Source organism: Linepithema humile, chromosome 5 (genome assembly GCF_040581485.1).
Source record: "Linepithema humile isolate Giens D197 chromosome 5, Lhum_UNIL_v1.0, whole genome shotgun sequence".
NCBI classification, from domain to species: Eukaryota; Metazoa; Arthropoda; class Insecta; order Hymenoptera; family Formicidae; genus Linepithema; species Linepithema humile.
Window position 1 is genome coordinate 18,742,827 of NC_090132.1, and position 18,751 is coordinate 18,761,577.

The window sequence follows — 18,751 nt, forward strand, 5'->3', positions numbered from 1 at the left end:
TTCAATCTACAAATTTAATTAATTAGAATTATTATTTATCTATGCAGGTATTGGATTTTGCAATTGCAAAATTATCTGGAAATTGAGAGCAAGTTTAGAGGAAATTTAATTCTCTGTCGTATCTTGACATTACTAAAAATAGCAAACCTGTTGTTTATGTGTGTATTGCGACGGTGCCGCATAGAATAGTAAATAGAATTAATAAATTAACATTAATGTAGCATATCAATTCCTTATCACATCACATGAAAATGATTGCATAAGTAATTACGTAGAACTGATTTATCACATTGTTTCGATATGGATTTATTGAGATTCTACCAACTCGTTAAAATTCTATTATAATACAAATTAGAATAAATATATATCTTCAAAGATTGCGAATTACGTAGGATAAAAAATCTGAAAGTCAGATAACTGAAATCCACGAATGTGTTTTCACCGAGTCGGCGGGACGTCATTTCTGCGATTCTCATTCCTGCGGAAAAAATGCCGTCCCTGCTCCGAAAATACCACGGTGTCCATAAATCAGTCTCTCGTACGGTCGTTCGTCATCGAGTCGCGCATTACGTCCTTCTCGCGAGTCCTCCTAGGGCCCGCGAGGACCCCGGGCTCCGATTATCCGATTGGAACCGGATTCCCTTTCGTCGATCGGCATTCCTCGGTTTTTTCGCGACGAATACTGCTCTATCTCCCTCTCGTTCCCTTCTGCTCGCGCGCCGCCGCGTCCTTCTGTCCTTCTCGCGCGGTCCTCTGGGAACGAAGGGACTCGCGGAGGAACCGGAGGGGGATGGGCGATTCACGTGGGGACAAAGACGACCAAGTGGAGGAGTAAAGAGGTAAAGAAGTGAGCGAGGATGGACAATGGTCTCGCTCAAAGCGTCACCCGTAAATCTCGTTGAGCGCGTATAATTTGTAAGTCGGCAGGAACCCCCTGTTTCCCCCTACGTCCTCTCTCGCCCTCTTCGTCCTCCGGCAGCCATCGCCTGCGTTTCTTTCCCTCTCTCGCGCCGCGATCCGGAGAGCCTTAGCCGGGAGGACCGGAGATACACGGAGTCCGTTCCACGTTCCTACGCAGCTTTCGTTCCAATCGCATGTCCCTCGGCGACTCATGCATTTCTTCGGAGTGCTACATGTCGAACGCGATATACTATCGGTTTTTGTATCGATACAACGTAGAAGAACCGTACGCTTGCTCACGAAACTGTCAGACGATCTTGCTTTTCATTTTTTTGCAGTCTCACACAATAGCGTAAAATGTAGCCTTGAAATGAAATGTAAGCAATCCTAACTAGATCACGCTAATGTTCCGAGGCTAAGAATAAATATTAAAATGTCCGATTAATTTTGATAAAACATAATTAAATACATATTTCTTTGCTGCGTAACCAACGATCAAACGTACACATGTCGTGTTTTGCTCCGAAAAGTGTCCGCCCCTTTTTGCTAGCGTATAATAGATTCCAGAAATGTCAGAATTGTGTGAACGAGAGAGTCGACAGATAGTTTCCGGCTGTTACGGGGACAACATATGTTAGTCGATCGATCATTCGCAGTTGCACGCGGTTGGGGAGTTACACGAATGTCCGACATAATCTACGAGCTGTAAATAGTAAACAGCATGGTATAATAGCGTTATGAAATAGTTTGTCACGCAAATAGAAATAACTAGGGATAACATTTTAATTCAGTATCGAAACAATTTTTCGTGAAAAATTCCTGCGCTTATGGTCACTTTTTAACTCTGTTATTTCCAGATATCGCTTTTATTTAACGATTACGCAAGTGAGCGTATATAATTTTATGCAGATTTTTCCTCGCTGCTGATCTACGATCTGCACGATCTACGATCTGTTCCGTCGAATTTTTACGGACTTTCCATGAAATTACCGTGGCGAATTACTCCACCGTGATTACCAATTACGCTACGGAACGTTCCGATTTTCATATGAGGTGAACGTCGCTCGTTTCGCGTTAATAAGCACCCCCTAGCGCGTGCGCACGCGCTTTCACGCTCTTCTCCGCGAGCGGCGCGATCGAACGACGGATACCTAGTCGCGCGCGATTGATCTGCAGGTGCGTGGCACGCAGGTAGGTTCGATCGGCCGGCCGCCGATGTATCGTAACGGCGAGCTCCAGCGATAATACGATAGCGGGCTCGCGAACCCGGCCAATAGGCCGTGGTGGGCAGTCCGCGGCTACCATCCCGCTGGTTGGACAACTCGATCCGCTCCCCACCGTCTCACCTGGGCCATTCTCTCGTTCTCTCACCTGCTGTATATTCATAATCATAAGACGGCGCTCACCGTGAGGCCGTGTAGGCCGCGTACACACCGGCAAGCAGTGAGGTGTGTAAAGCGCGCGATGCGAGGATTTATCTATTAAAATAATTCAAACAGATTTAATTGAATGAGGCTGCGTATATATATATTGATAATGAGAAAGACGATACGCGACATCTACTGTTACTTTTTATTAATTTTTTTATATAGCTGAACTCAGAAGCGTCGATGTTGAACATAATACTGAGATATACACGTTGAATCACACAGATACTTTTACATACAATTTTTTAAGTAAAATAATGAGACGATTCTTATTTGTTTAAAAAATTTGCAATAATCTGCATTTAATGTAGATATTTTGAGAAGATAGTTGAATGTAGGTATACATTTTTTATTTTATTGTGAGGAATGTGCGAAGGGGGTTTACTTTTTAAAAGAAAACAAACCCGCTACTTGCAGCTTGCAATTTATGACTTATCGCTTGCACGTGGCTTCACGCGGAGCGATATTAACGACGGTAAAGCTGTTAAATTGGATTAAATTAAAATCAATTTAATAACATACTCTTATATGCCTTCTATGATAATTTACGGCGTGCCTTGCGCGGAAAGATGTACTTTACGACACGCTCCTAATATGAGTATTATTAGTCCGGATGGCGCGTAATAATTCTTGATTACTATAATTATACGATGCACGTGTAATTTTAACGTGGCTGATCGATCGATCGTATCGTACTCGAGCAGTGACGCTGGTGCTAAAGTGGTCTTAATCATAGGTACGAATCCTCAGAGCATGCCAGGCGAGATCTTAGATATCTTAAATTACCGATATTTTTCATTTGATGTGTTCAGGTGGGCATACAACGTTTCGCTGTGCATGCAGGCAATTTGAATATAATATATACGCCTTGATGCGCAATAAGCAACAAATTTAGGATGGCATTATAATTGATTTGAATCAAAATCGCGAAGTCTCCTATTTTGGAGTGTTTCTTGCGTGAGTGGCGAAATCCTAGATTTTTGCACTCAAAGAGAGCTCGCCGCCGTTATGCGATGCCAACGTAAACACGCATAATTTATCCCTTTTTTAGCTACTTATTCCGCGTATGCTTGATATGCGTCCGTCGCCGTGGATGCAGGATTTCTAAATTAAATATACTACTCGACTCTCCAGTCACGAACACGCTGAAAACTACTCGCGACCGAGACGATCGCGTTCACCACTTTGCAAGACGGAAATACATACAATGTATTTACGTGCGCTACGTATGTCAGGTTAATACATAAATGCAAAGTGGAATTTTACCGAGTATTGTAGTTGGCAGTAAAATATTTGTTAACATTAAACTTTATAAAGCTATTCATTTATTACCACTAAATGATAAATGATCTTTTCATTATTTATTTACTTAACGGTCGAGAGTTAATATCACTTAATGTTGCGAACAATTTAGATTATAATGGCAAATATAGCTTTGCATAAAAGACGCGTATCCAGAAGTGCCGAGCGGTCATTTAACGGTTGTTGCAATCAGCAAGACCGCTCGTCGGTTAACTTATAATTACGATCGTTCCCGGCAGTTTACGATGACACTCGCCATAAATACATTGCGGTAAGATGCGTCGTAAAACGTTCGCGGGTGATAATAGCAAGAATCTGGTACTCTAATTACAATTCTGCCGAAACTTTAATAATATTGCAATATTTCGCGAGTTTAATCAATATCGATGCGAAATTTTTACATAACGGAAATCAAACTTGCGTTTTCACTTTCATTCAATCTCACTCTCGTCAATTACTAATAATTACTGTCTACCACTTTGCAATTGATGATTGACATCGAAATATATGAACTTATGCACGATATAAGCAGTTTAAATCTGCAATCGCTTTAGCGATCATTTTAGTACTTTCTCCATTTTATGCGTGATAAAATTGATGATATACAGTTATACTATATACTCTGAGCATAAGTGTCTTCTAAAAGATGCACAGAACGTTATAGTGTCCTCAAAAAATATATAAAAACTCTTAACAAATATTTTACAAAATACTACAATAATCAATGTCTCTATCAAAAAGAAATTTCTATTAAGTTTATTCGTTTTATGTATTTTTGCCACACATTTTTCATCGACACAATATAATAGTGAAACTGTTCAAGACATGTTCATAGTTCACATTTCATAACGTCACGGGATTTTTTTTTAGCGTGCGGCACGCTAAAGAAATACTCGATTTGTCACGACGCGGTGCATGTCAATCACTGCCGGGTCAAAATACGGCGGGCATAATAACGGCAGTGAGCCGGCAATGACACGGGTATCAGAAACGGGGTGGTTAACGACGGGTGTCCGCGGTTGGGAAATGAGGCCCCCCTCTCGCCCTCCGGCCCTCATGCTCGCACACTGGCTCTTCTCTTTGCGCGAAATGCAGCATGGCGTGACGCAACAACACGCACCACGTGCGGGCCACGCACAATGCTCGTAATAATTTTCTCTCCTTTCGCGCTATCGCTCTCATTTATTTCTACCCTTTCTCTTTCTCCTTTTTTCTTCTTCCTCCTCTCTCTCTCTCTCTCTCTCTCTCTCTCTCTCTTTCTCTCTCTTTCTCCTTCTTTTTCCGCGTATTTCTCCTTGACCCTCCCCTAACCTCGCTTTCCCCTCTGCTACCCGTCGTTTGTGTACTACTGTGCCTATAAATGATTTATCGAACATTTCCCCCTACAGGGTGCTGAATTGGTCATGGTTTCGCTGCGTGGCACGGTGTTAATGCGACTTTATGTCGGGCGTGAACGAGTACGTGGCCCTTTTTCAATTTGAGCTCTCAGCCATTCTTCTTCCGTTTACGTTACTTTTTCCATCCGTTCATTTCTGGTATTTCTGTGAATGAGATACATGTGGTTAGAAATCATTACTTTTTATAATTACACAGACATTTTTTTACTGTGCTTCTATACGTTCAAATTATATTAATTCTTCATAAAAATAATTACAGCTTGGCGTTTGAAATTTTTTCAAAGGGCTCCTTTTAATTAATTTCACGGTATATTATGCAGATTCTGATTTCCCAATGTTGACATTAAACTTGTTCGACGTTGCGTTTATTATTAATGATCGATCAAACCGGGTACGATGTAATTAATATGTCTGGAATGCGTGCTCCGTCGTCGGGCATGTCGTTGTATTCTTGTATACGCGGTGATGATGGGCCGCGATCGATTTTGGTGGAATGCCAGGCCAGAAGAGAGAAAGAGCATCGCTCTCTCTCCCTCCCCCCCCCTCTCTCTCTCTCTCTCTGTGCCTGGACATGCCAGAAGAAGAATTCGAAATTGTTTCAGCGGCGCGTGCAGGATGCATCTGCTATGTACGGAATTTTAAGACTCCGCCACTATCACAGATTGCCCGAACTTTATCGGTCAGGCCCCATTATCGGTTTTATTAAGGCGAACGCATACCACGAATAATTCGTTATAGCGGGTGCGAGCGAATTCCCAATGCTGATTAAAAATTCGCACGATATAGCGGCGCGATTGTGTGTTCTTTTTTTTCCGAATGCGCTCGATGCGGCGTGCGGGTTTAAGCGAAGCATGAATATTTTGAGATTCACAAAAAGGATTGTCCGAAACGTAACCTGGTCCCGGTGATCCTTGCCACTAATTTGTTCGGGACATTCTCTGGTTGGATCAATTTGCTCCTTTTTTCACTCATCTCGTTGGATTCACGGTCGCGCGCTACCATATGGTCTCGGTTCCACTTCTTTGCCCCTTCTTCATAGATATCGTAAACTTGATCATGTTGCAGACATGACTCACGTTCTAGATCTAAGATGAATTATCAGGAATGATCATGTTTATAAAAGATCCATGTGTAGGTAACGTTATGCCTGTAGTGGATAAATTAAAAGACGTAAGACGTAACATGCTACGCTGCATAAACAAGAAGATGAGAAATTATCTCATTTTATAATAGATTTCTAGCCTTTTTTTGATCAATTGTGTAATTCATGTCTTATAAGGAAAATTTACGATGCAGAAGTGCAGTAAATGGAAACTTTAATAAATTATTTTAGAAAAATAAAATCTAAATGTAAATTGCCGCGAATTATAAATACATAGAATCTTAAAATCAATATAATCTATACAGTATTATTTTTTTACGAATTTATACGCAAATTTTTTAAATATATAATTTAAACCTTAATTTATCAAAATGTTTTTTTGTTTTGAGCGAGGTATTGAACTTATGTTAGAGAGTATGTTATTGTACTGTTTAAGTTTTTGACGGAAATCCTTTGATCGACAAAAGAGCGACCGCAAGGAAAATGAAGTCGGGAACAGAACAGAACAGACACGCAAAGCGAACACGCTCCCGGAACCACTTTGGCACATGTAAGCTCAGTGATAAAGTAAGCCCCGTTCCGTCGTGATACTCCTTTTCGTCATCTTCGTAGTTCGTCGCCGCTGTCTGCTTTATGTCGTCGAGCAACAAGAGGATGATTTAGATCGAACGCGCGTATTTAGCAGCTGTGAGCGTTGTGACTTTCTACTTCCGCTCGCCATTCTTTCATAAAGTTGTGTCTCCCTTTTCTCTCCATCCGGTGCTTTCGTGTGCGTGAAATAATCACTCTCATCCTGTGTAGCGTTCCAGATATCATGTTCTTTTAAATTCTTGTCAAACATGCTCGCAATGGGATTCATTCTACTTCTGCTGCATTGGAAAAGTGATTTTATCTCAAATTCTGTTTTAATTGTGTCACTCACTTGTTCTCGAATTTTGTTGATTAAGTGACAGGATGACACATGAAGAAAGTTTCAATAGAACTCGATTGGTATTTATTTTCTTCAAATGTCGCGTGAAATTTATGGGAGTAATGATAAAATGCTCGATCACCTGGTTATTTCACGCGCTGTTTTCATCTGTTTTACATGAATTGTACAAAATATTCGATGAATCCGTCGGTAGGCCTATTAACTCTTCCTCTTTCCCTCCTCTCTCGCTGAAGCAATCCCTTTTCTTTTTCCCGTCTGCTCTATGGAACATGTCTCTCTTTCCCTCTTCTTTCTTCTGCTGCTCTTCTCCGTTCGTCGTTCTCATTCTGCAAACCGGCCAGCCGAAAGAGGCCAGCAACGTTGCTCTCTCGTCACTGTCTATCTGAACAGACAGCGTGGAGCTGCCTTCGAGCAAAGTGAGGGCGTCTAATGAGGCAATAAATAAGTCGACCGCCCTAACCGGCCTCTCCACGCTTTTCGTTCGCGACGACGTGTCCATCCTCGAGTTCTTTTCTTGCCTCCACGTACGCAAGGTGGGGCCCATCTCCTCGGTTCTAGCCGGGGCCCTCTCCTTCTCCCCCCCGGGCGTTTCGCTGGCTCGATTGTTATCGATTAAACCGCGTCTTCCCTCGTTTTTTCGTCTAGTGGATCCCGCAATGTTTTTGCGAGCGCCGTCTCGCAAGAAAAGAGGTACAAGCGTACGAGTGATGGCACTGTTAAATTTGTTGTGCATTTAAATGCAGCACGTTGGATTTTGCTCCTAAAATTCTGTAATTTAGAAAGCGATAAATGAGTTAACGGTATATTCACTCAAATGCGTTACTTGCTATCATGAGGATCTATGTTTATGTCATCGTAAAATGTTTCTTCCTGGTTAAATATGTACACATAGTATTGAAATTTCGAAAATTTATCGACAGATAAATTTTTTATGTTTGGATGTCTCTGTGATTTTTTTATTTTTTACAAATCGATGTACTTATTTTCCAATTAAACAATTTAATTTTTTTTTGAGATTTTAAATTTTTTTATCTTGTGTAAATTTTTTAAATTTACTTCTGCATCATTTATCGTTATCTGCATTTAAAATTTTTTGTTATTTGTTTGTCGTGCGTCCCCGTGAGATCAGCTGGAATAAAGTGAACAATGTTTGCGAATGTAGCCTGTAGAAAGTTACGAAATCGCTATCGGCAGACGGAAGACGAATGGCAACGTAGCTCTCCTGACCACTCCAATTCCCATTAACTCGCCTCCGGCGATATTAATAGGCGCGGGTGTAAAACGTCCGCGTAAGCGGCGCTCGTCAAACGCGACGTGTTTGCAATAACGTCGTAACTTTATTATCCGCCTCGGGGATTGGTCTTTTAGTATCGACGCACAGCGGTCTCGCCGTTTATTTGACTAACGGGGTGAGATGCACGCGCGCGCAAATTTCACTAGGAAACGCGGTCTTTGAAGTCAAAAGGTCAGATAAATCTACGACTGGAGAAGTTGCCTCCGCTTCCATCCGCGTAGCACTCTTCCGGCAGAAACAGCCACTGGGAATTATAGATCCAAGAAAAATAGAGCGACTTGATGTAATGATGAATTCGCAAAGTGCACCGAGTGTTATTTTAATCTATTCTGCAGTTCGATCCGGCCCATCGCGTACTATCTTTAAATTGTTGGGGCCATGTGTTCCGACAGAAATCGCAGCATTCTCGTAATTGATTGATAGCGTCATAACGTGATCATAAAATTTTCATAGCAGGCGCTGTTTCACTCGCGTAGCAAAATATCCGTATATGAATATCGTTCTATTATGTTAACGTTATAGGTTTAATTTATTATCGCGTTGTATTTAATTATTTACAGGCGTGTCATATAATCAGAAATAAAATGTACGGCACACATTTCAAGATTTGCATAAAAACCGGAAGATTTGAAAATTTGTTTGAACAAGCTATGTATAAAACTACGCGTAAATGTTTACCATCGTTCTCGCAGGCACATCCACTCTCTTCCACTTTTGCTTCCTCTCTCTCTATCTCTCTCTCTCTCTCTCTCTCTCTCTCTCTGTAAAATTTATCATAAGATTTCTACGCTATCGCAATAATCTAGCACTTAATGTTTACAATGTTTAATTTCTCTCTCGTTTTCCAGTGTAGTTTCGCATACCGCGACTTCTTGGAAGAGCTATATCTATGTCGCTCGTCCATTATCTCGCGCCTGGAGGTTTCGTTGCATTCTCGCGCAGATTGATGCCGAGTCGAGAAATAGTACGTGCATTAATTCCAGGAAGATCTCGCGACTCCTAACAGCTAGTCATCGCGTCATCTAGAAGAATTAGGATATATGCCTAAGGTCGTGTCACTTAACGTTTCCCTCGAAATTCAAAATAATAAGAGGAAAAAAAAAAGATCATTTAAGATATTAGGAAAGCGAGGGGAGAGAGAGCTGCAAGACAAGTTAAGTAGGAATATTTGATGGATTCTATACAGAGCGAACTGTTTTATGCGAACGTTTTCGTCGCGATGGCGGGATACCGTTTCCTTTGGCGAGTCTGCGCAGCCGATTGAAGAAGCTTCGGCGCTTGTCGTCCGTCAGGCTCTATCGGGATCGAGGACCTTAACAGGAATATCGACGAGTCGAAGTTCCTGAGGCTTGTACTCTGTCAACGAGCCTGATCGTCCCGCGAGACGTTACATATTTTGCTCCAACGAGAACGACGCTGCTCTCGTTTTTTTCCCCTTTCTCCTCCCTTTCTACCTCTTTTTTATTCTCCGTCTCGCTCACGAAATCGCTTCTCGATCTCCCGGCCTCTCGCGAATTCCTGTCCACGTATCGTCTCGCCTATCGTTCTTATCGCCCTCATTCTCGGTTATAGTCGATCCACTCGAGGCAGGAATCCTCCTCGTCCAAATGACGATGTCACTCTCGTGCACGACTCGCTGCGCCGTATAACACCCGGCTTCTTATTCCCGTTCGTGCAGAACGAAGGAGCGGGCGAGGGGGAGGGGCGGGCGCGGTGTACATCGGGAACGGGCAGCGATGTACACGGGCGCGCGAGCGAGCAACCGTCCTTAACGGAATTATTGCCATTAAGGTCGTTGCATTCCCGAGAGGCCGTCGTGTACGCGCCCCGGCATCCTACCGACGCAGAACTAATGATCTTAATTAACGTTTCGTAACGAAGGTCGCCCGGACTGTCCTCTTTCTTCTTCTTCTCCTCCATTTTCTCCCCTTTCCCCTCCACCGGCGCATCCTCCTCCGTTTCTCTTTTTACCTTTCCGCCTTTCGTGCCCGTCCGCCGCGCTCGTCCGCGCTTCTTTAACTTCGTCCTCCTTCTCTTCGCGCTTCGCCTTGACGCTCCTCTACCTTTGAGTCGTTCTTTTCTTCGTAGTTCCCACCGCTCGTAGTTCACTCGGAGTCCATTCCGCTTTACTCTTCTTTTTTTTTTCTTGAACCTCGGGTGTAATCATCCGGCTGTCCCCTTTCTATCTTTCCTCTCTTTCTCTTTCTGTCCCTTCTCTTCGCGCCCTTGGCACGCTCGTTCTCCCTCCCTCTCTCTCTCTTTCTCTTTCTCTCTCTTTCAGTTTCTAGAGCATCTTCTCCTCCCCTCGAAAACATTCGTTTCTCCTCGCTCGATGTCTTCCCTTTTCCTTCGTAGGATTGGTTACGTCGCCACGAGTGTAATGCGCCGGAGCTTTAATTATCGTAATGGCGTTAGCGTGTTCGGATTCGAGTGTCGTACCTGCCTACTATTCGCGCGGCGTAATCATCTTTCTTCCTCGCCTTCTTCGCCGGCTTCTTACGCCGTCGTCGTTCTCGCTAGCGACCGCGGCGCGGCACCGCGAATCTCCCTTTCTCTTACGGACTTCCGTGGCTTTGCGGGATACAATTACGATTCCGACCTATTACTCTTCGTCACCTCCTTCTGGCCGTTCCGTACGACCACCCGATCATTAACCGTCGTAATAAAATTTCGCGCGTTGATTGTAATGCCAAAAACATTTAGTCCATATTTGCAATACAAGAACAAAAAGAAAAAGGAGAAACAGAGAAGGATAGCCATTTTCTTCGTCAGCATTATAATTCATCACGTCGATCGCATCGATACAATTATTGATTGTTTGTCGTCGTTGTAATGAATTATGTCTATTAAACAGTTTAGCGAAATAAAATGGAATTATTATATACAAGAATTTAATGCTTTTTCTTGTTGCGAGCAATTTATCGCTCTATTACATAATTCGTTAGAAAACACGATCTAATTATTTACGTGTGACGAAAAGTTTAAATATTAAAAAATATGTTACAAATGATAAATGTCTCGTATTCAAGCGATACTAATGAAGTAAATCCGAATTCTCTGTAAATAACGAAGTTTCTGCAGATTTATGAGGCGTTATGTTGCGCGAGAGGAAAAATAAATCCTAATCCAAATGCGAGCGATTAATCACGAGGCTCGAGGATGCGCCGAGATGCAGTACTTGCCTGCTGGAGAGCCGCCGCTCTACGGATTCTAAAAGGAATGAATAAGCAAGCAGAAAGGAGAGCTTCCGCTTAATCTTATGCTCGCGTGAGCCCATCTCTTTCTCCACGTTGCGCGTGGAAAGATGTCGCGTAGTTAAATAATCGGCAACTTGGCCAATGTCGCACCGTGGAATTTGTAGCTTCCGTAAATTATTCTGACTGTTCTTCTCTTTCTAGCGCGTATTGTATCTCGACGTTCGCCTAAGTTCTTCGCAGTTTTCTTCACGATTGTGTTTTATGTGCTAAAAAAATGGAAACAGATGCGAGAAGTGCAATAATTTATTTATAAGAGCAATTTTATTTTGTAGTTAATTGATCAATTATACAGCTATCAAGTAATATATTCAATGTTGTATGTTGTATGTTGTATGCTTACAGGACGGTAGGAAGCCAGCTGGTGATGGATCCGATGCTCGTTTGTAAGAAAACAAGGAGGCTGAAGGGAAAGCTCGCTGATATTTGTCGCAAGGAACCATCACTGCTGAAAGAAATCGCGAAAGGTGTGCAAGTAGGCACCAGGGAATGCCAGTATCAGTTTCGGAATCGAAGATGGAACTGTACGACCGTCAGGAGATCTCTCAAGAAGATCCTGTTGCGCGGTAAGTCCTATCAAATTGTACAAATTTATAATAATAATGGAATGATCATTATTGGAGAGAATCTTGCGTTTTTCAATTATTACGATTTTTTGTGTGCTCTCAATTATTATTATTTATTGCTTATTATTCGATATATTTATTCGGCAGATCGTATAATAGTCTCTAATAATTTTCATCGACGTTTGGAGACAGTTTATTTCTACTGATTTATAATAAACAAAAGATTTAAACGTTCACGCGTGTTTAGTTCGCCGCGGGTTTTTGCGTCAGATACTCGATAAATTCGTGAATCCGGTGGCATTATTCGTGGGTTATAAGCGCAAGGTCGAGTAGACGCGCTATTCCGGGCCTCGATCTCGCCCTCTCGTCCGAGAAAAGGATCTCGGGTCTCCTTTCAGGAGCGAGAAAGGGACCCGGGCACGACAATGTACACACTAGCGGCAGATTACAGGGCGCTACTCGTTCGACATTAGGGGAACCGGATGTCGATTACACACTCCCCTACTCTGAGGGCGATTCGTTACGATTAAATGCCGGTGCCCAATCGGCACACCTCCGGAATGGGCCACCCCTTTAAAGAACCTTTCTACGTGCGGGGGCCTTTAAGAGACCTCTCCGCGTGTGGAGTCTGACGTTGACCACTCTATATATCCGAGTGTATTAACGATCATAAAACGTGATGCACAACAATAGCTTTTTTGCGTTTTTATTCGGGACAATCGACTATTATTCGATGAAAATCGATACTGTATTATTAAACATTATTTTTCTTACATTGTTTTACATTTATGTTTAAATTATACTCACATCTAGTTTATTCGAGTGAAAATGGATGTGCGGGCAGAAGGGTACATTTAATCTTCCCCGATTTATTTTTAAAAAAATTTTGAAAGAAAGGAAGATGCAAATTGATACTTTTTATTTATGGTTTTTTTAAATTAATATTTTATAATGTTTCACGGTATAAAATTATTCCGCTATAAAACTTGACGCGTCTAATTTTTTTGTACTTTATTTTCTGAGCCTGTCGTACCTTTTTTAAGCTCGGATACATCACGAACGAATACGTAGTAATTATTTTTAAATTAGCCTTAATGGGAGATCCTAGACGTACAACTTCGGTGGCTAAGAAAGGGAGATAATGACTACTGTCTATAATGTTGGAACACATATACGACTGTGAAATCAAACCGTAAGGTGTCACAATAAATAGCAGCGTATAGTAATATGATAATAATGATAAAGCGACCGCGTCATTGCCAACGAAGATACTTAAAATAGTCGGAATGTTGGGAAATAAAAGTTCAACGAACTTTGTCGTTATAGTTTTATATAACTGTTCACCCTATACTTATGTCCGTGTCATTATCATCCATTAAAAAATTGATTCTTTACGACGTTCTCGTTTCTCTGTGTCAGCAATTTCCGTTAAAAACGAGAATGATTAATGTGCCGAAACAAAAAGGGAAATTTATTTTGTCTAAAGCTATTCGTGGTAATTTATGTTACCTTAATATAGCGCTTTGTGATATAGTACGATTCCAACAGTCTACGTAGATTAAATGATATTAACATTTGCTAAAACAAAATCTGACAAAATTAATGAAGCAAAATATTTATATCAAATTTTCCGTTGATAAATTATTTTATTTTAATTTTTTATGAACTTAGAAATTGATGCAAAACGCCAGCAAAACTGCCAATTTTTATAATTTATTTTATTTTATTTCGAGATTAATGTACTCCATCGAGAGAGGAATATATCATCTTTGTGAATGTTGCGCAAGCATGGATGCGTTTATTGTACCGTGTACTGTGGGAATCGATAGACAAGCGCGAAGAAATTTCATCTCGGTCACGACCGCTGGTCGATCAGCTCTCACACATAATCAAAGTGTCTCTACATGGCAAACCCGAAGCAGCCGCCGAAAGGCGAAGGCTGTCCGCGGAGCTCGCTCTCGTTCGGTTAACTGTCCAATATATTAATTCCAGGTGATTGGCCACGACAACCAAATCGAAGATAGTGTATTCAATAGGTTGCGCTGCTCTCTAGACACCGCTATCAGATCGGTGTTTTTTGGTAGCCTGACAGATTGACACTGTCCGTCGGATATTAGTGGCAATGTGTTCTCTTAATTAAAGCCTCACTGCCACGACAGATCGCGGCCGATCGATTTTTCGATTTTGCCCCCCTCCCCAATTCCCTTCCGCCTGCTGTCCTCGCGATCTAGAGATCACCGTCAATCCTATCGATCGTGATTCGATGCAGGGGCCTCTCAGGTAAGACGTTAAACGCGGACGCGTGTGGAATCCATGCCCGACGATCGATGATCGAATTAAGCACGACACCCGCCGGGGATGCCTGACGATCGGCATTCGCTCGTGAGATGCGGGAGATAGTATATTATTAACGAGACAGCCCGTCGGCCCGAATAAAGCGATAGTTCAATTAAACGAATTAGCGTCACACTCGGTGCTTTCATTTATTTTTGCATATTTTGAACATTCAAGATGCCGTAATGTCCAGCTTGCTTGACACTATTGCTATTTGCTACTATTATATAAAAGTACATGTGTTTCATTAGCTAAGAGAGAACAAATTTTGCTAAAGTAGAATACCGCAATAATTCTTTTTAATCTCCTTGCTATCAAATAGCTATGATTTACATAAAGCAATTATTTAAAAATATGAAAATATTTTTTTAAGGGATTCTTTTTCTGACAGCATTGCAAATATTGAAATGTATTTCATAGACACGTCAGAATATCTTAAGCGATATTCCGTGTTGTATGCGAATATGCTCTCTTACTGCATGTCATGCAAACTGGAGATGACGGTTCGACAGTTAATTACGATACTTCTCGCGGTACAAATTCTATAATATCGCGTTTTACGATCGGATCAACTCGCTATAATGATGGAATAATCGAATACAAATTGCGCTTAAACGCGTCTCAACTGCGCTGACATGCTCCGGCATGTCTTCGCGATCGAACTAACATCGACGCGTCTCTCGAACGCGCTGTAATATCCAAGATTAACGACTCGTAATGCTCAATTCTGAGCATATCAGCACTTTAATTGAATTCCGATTAACGTAGCATATAACATGCGCGAGAGCGAACAACGGGAAGCTGCTTGGGTGTTGATTAAACTCTCGAGAGTCTATTTGAGAATAAAATGCCATGTAAACGATATCTGCGCGATATTACGCATCATTAAATGCTATATTGCAATTTTTGAGATTTTCCTCACATCTGCTTTTCTATAATAATCCATAAAAACTCACAAATTTTTTCACGCGTTCTGTATCTTTTTTTATGTTTTTAAATGTTAAAAAATGCATCTTGATTTTTAATGTAATAATTTATTGTTAATTAATCAAACTTTATTTCTTGTGATATTCATATTTTACTTAAAAATAATTATTTCTAAATGGAATTTAATTATGATTATTTTTTATTTAAAAAAAAATTTCTACAGCTATAAATACAGAATTATATAATATTTTTCTATAATGTAACAAACACTGCTTCAATTTCCATACTTTGATTTCATTACTTAGCTTTACAGCGTTGAAGCTTATGCCAGTGTCGCTGCGGCGGCCCGATGAGGATCTAATTTGCGTTCTATCTGGCACTTACGACCTTGCCTCACCCTATAAAGACGATATCACGCCATAAAGACGACAAAGTCCGATTATACGCTTCATCGGGTAATCGTAAACTTTGCGGCGGTATTCACCCTACGTTGTAAATAATTTGTAGCCTTTGCTCCCACGGCAAAGTTCTATCGGATGTAGTACACTCGGCCTTCTCGTATCTGTTAAATTATTATTTTACGGCTTTCGTCGTAGCACGTTATCCTTTTGCATCTTCCATCGGCCTCGAATTACGCACGATTAATCGTAACGAGGAACGATTAAGATTATGTTGAATGTATATGTTAAAGCACATGGAAAAGAAATATTAATGTTCATATATAAGATAAATAAGTGCATTTATATACAAAATAAATAATAAGAAAATTAATAATGGCAATAAAAAAAAGGTAGGCAATATAAACCAGTTTGCCGAGTGAAAGTTTTATGTTGCGAGGCATTCATTCGTGGAACCAAAAATTACACCTCAAACGGTGGGCCTGTCGGGAAAAGGTCGAACAGCAGGTACATAATAGCGCGCATCTCGATGACAAGGAGGCGATGTGTTAACCGGTCGTTCTGGGTGACAATTTATCTGTGACTCTGTTCATGAATAGCTCCGCCTTGGGAAGTCTCGTGTAAGCGGTATACTGCTTATAATACATTTGCACCGTGACATCTTTGTGTTCTCTTGCTTCTGTTTCTCAATTATTGCGGTTTTATTGAGAGACCTGTCATTATTACAAAATACTTTTGTTATTATGTTACTATATATCTTATTTATGCAGTATTACACATTTTGAAATATATCAGCTTACTGCTGTTATTTTTCGACTTGATTTTATCTCAAGAAGCGAGATTTGTCAATTCGTATTAAATCGTAATATCGTATTATTGTCGTATTATTTTTCAAAGAAATTTTGGGTCCTCAAAATTGTTAAATTTTTTAAAATGTCAAGTATATAGATTTTAAATAAATTTGTAAATTACGCGCATTTGTTTTTTTTTTTTTTTTTTTTTTTTTTTTAATAAAAAGAATAAATTAATTTCTAATCTGTGGATCCGTTTCTAATCTGTGGAGTCAAGGTGATTATCTGTTACAAGCTCAAGACAGGTTACCGTTGGATATCTGGGAAGAAATATACGACTTTCTGTGCCATCCGTTGTTCTGGGCCGCAAAGATTTCGAAGAACGTTTCGAGTCTATCGACTTTTACTATTCGACTTGTCATCGGGGTAATTTTTCTTCGAGGGTTTCGAAAAAATGTTTTTATAAGAAAGGATAAAGTGAATACTTTTTCAATTTAAACGAGAGTGGTGAGACGCAATTCAAAGGATAAAATAAGTGAAAGTTCTCCGAAACAAATAAAGGTTCTCAGTTAGTGGGCATTCTAAAGCCTTTGTCGAAATATAATAAAATACTTTGAAATAATGTCAATAGCGTAAAGTAGCGGTGTCATAAAAAATAACATATTAATCAGTGAAAGCGTATTTTACGGTAAGAATATTACTAATCTTGTGTAAAAGGTAGGGTTATAAAAATATGAGTAATATTTCCGAATTCTTTGTTCAGGATAGGATTTTTGAGACAAGCAGTGATATATATAAAAGCCACAGCTTAGCTACTATAGTTTTATTACACAGGCATAGAAACCTCCCGTTTTTTTGGTACACAAAAACCTGTGAAGACGGTAAAAGTTTTTTTGCAAATATAATTTCTCAATTTTGCCAAAAAGGCTTTTCAAGGTTCTAGTTATTCTATATAACCCAGCAATAAATACATAAAACATAGTGTTGAAAAATCAACACCTTGATGAAATAATTTTTTCTTGATTCGTAAAATTTGGCGTTGTAAATATCTGATGATCAGGTACACAAGACAGATTTTCCTCAACGAATGGTACTTGTACTGCGATACTGTTATCATTTCTTTATCTTTTTTATCAACAATAGCACATGCAGTGTTTCATTGGGTAGAGAAGATCGCTTTGAGGTGCATCGATTTTCTCGTGAAACAGTGTAGGTTAGACTGCCGAAAGATACATGTTGTACCTACAGGTCTCTTTTTTTTCCCCCAAGCCGAAAATTCGACGAACGATATATCAAAGGTCGCTTATCTATCGTTCACTCTCTGACGCGGCTCTAGGGAAAGATTCCTAACGGGTGTCTGGGTGGAGAGACGGGAAGGGGGGAGGAAAGGGAGGGAAAAAGCGCATGAGGATCCACGCTACCGACGGCGCCTATCTTAATTCCCAATTGACGTTTATTTATCTGGCGACGTTTAATTTTTATGGGCGCGATCAGGACCGATAGGTTAGACCCGGCAGGTAGCTCCCGCTGTGTGGTCCCAGAGGGACCCCGGGGGCTCCGCGTAGCCTGGTATAACATTCGTGGACGAGCAGCACCTCTTAATTGAGGGGTGCCGCGTGTCGCGATAAGACGAACACGGGCGTCAAAAACCCGTGGAAAGAGCTACCTCCGGACGGAGGGTGGCGGAGGAGGCAGGAATTTATTGCGCTGCCCCGTGCAGAGGTTTCGGCTCCCCTCGCAGGTACGATCGTCGAATCGATGGGCTACGGCCAAATTAAGAGAGTGGTTTTCTTCATTCATTCCGGGATTCCACGGAATCCACGGAGTGACGAAGAAAACGGTCGCCTAAGTGGTCGCCCTCTCGAATCAACAAATTGCCGTCTCTCTCTTCTTCTTTCTTGCGAACGGGATGAGCGGAGGAGGAGGATTCTAGGCCTAGAGTTCACGTAAATTTTATTCCTTCATTGAGAAGAAGCCAGGGGGGAAGGGGGGGAGATTGACTGGCTGCCTGCAGCGTAGCTTTCTCGAATCTTAAGGTGACTTTCTCGCGGCCAGTGCAAGTCGCGAATCAGACGAGGTGTCGTAACGAGCCGCATCGTAATGCACGTCGATTTATCGGCGCAAGTAG

The 18,751-nt window shown here is 41.1% G+C and overlaps 1 protein-coding gene across 2 annotated transcripts in view; it reads left to right on the plus strand.

Annotated features, from left to right (window-relative positions):
* Positions 1-18,751, plus strand: part of Wnt6 (Wnt oncogene analog 6) — a 59,960-nt gene that overhangs the window by 27,527 nt on the left and 13,682 nt on the right. For both annotated transcript variants that reach the window (XM_067354722.1, XM_012373759.2), the window contains one exon: positions 11,953-12,173. In XM_067354722.1, the coding sequence (XP_067210823.1) occupies positions 11,953-12,173 (221 nt within the window). The remainder of the gene's footprint in view (positions 1-11,952; positions 12,174-18,751) is intronic.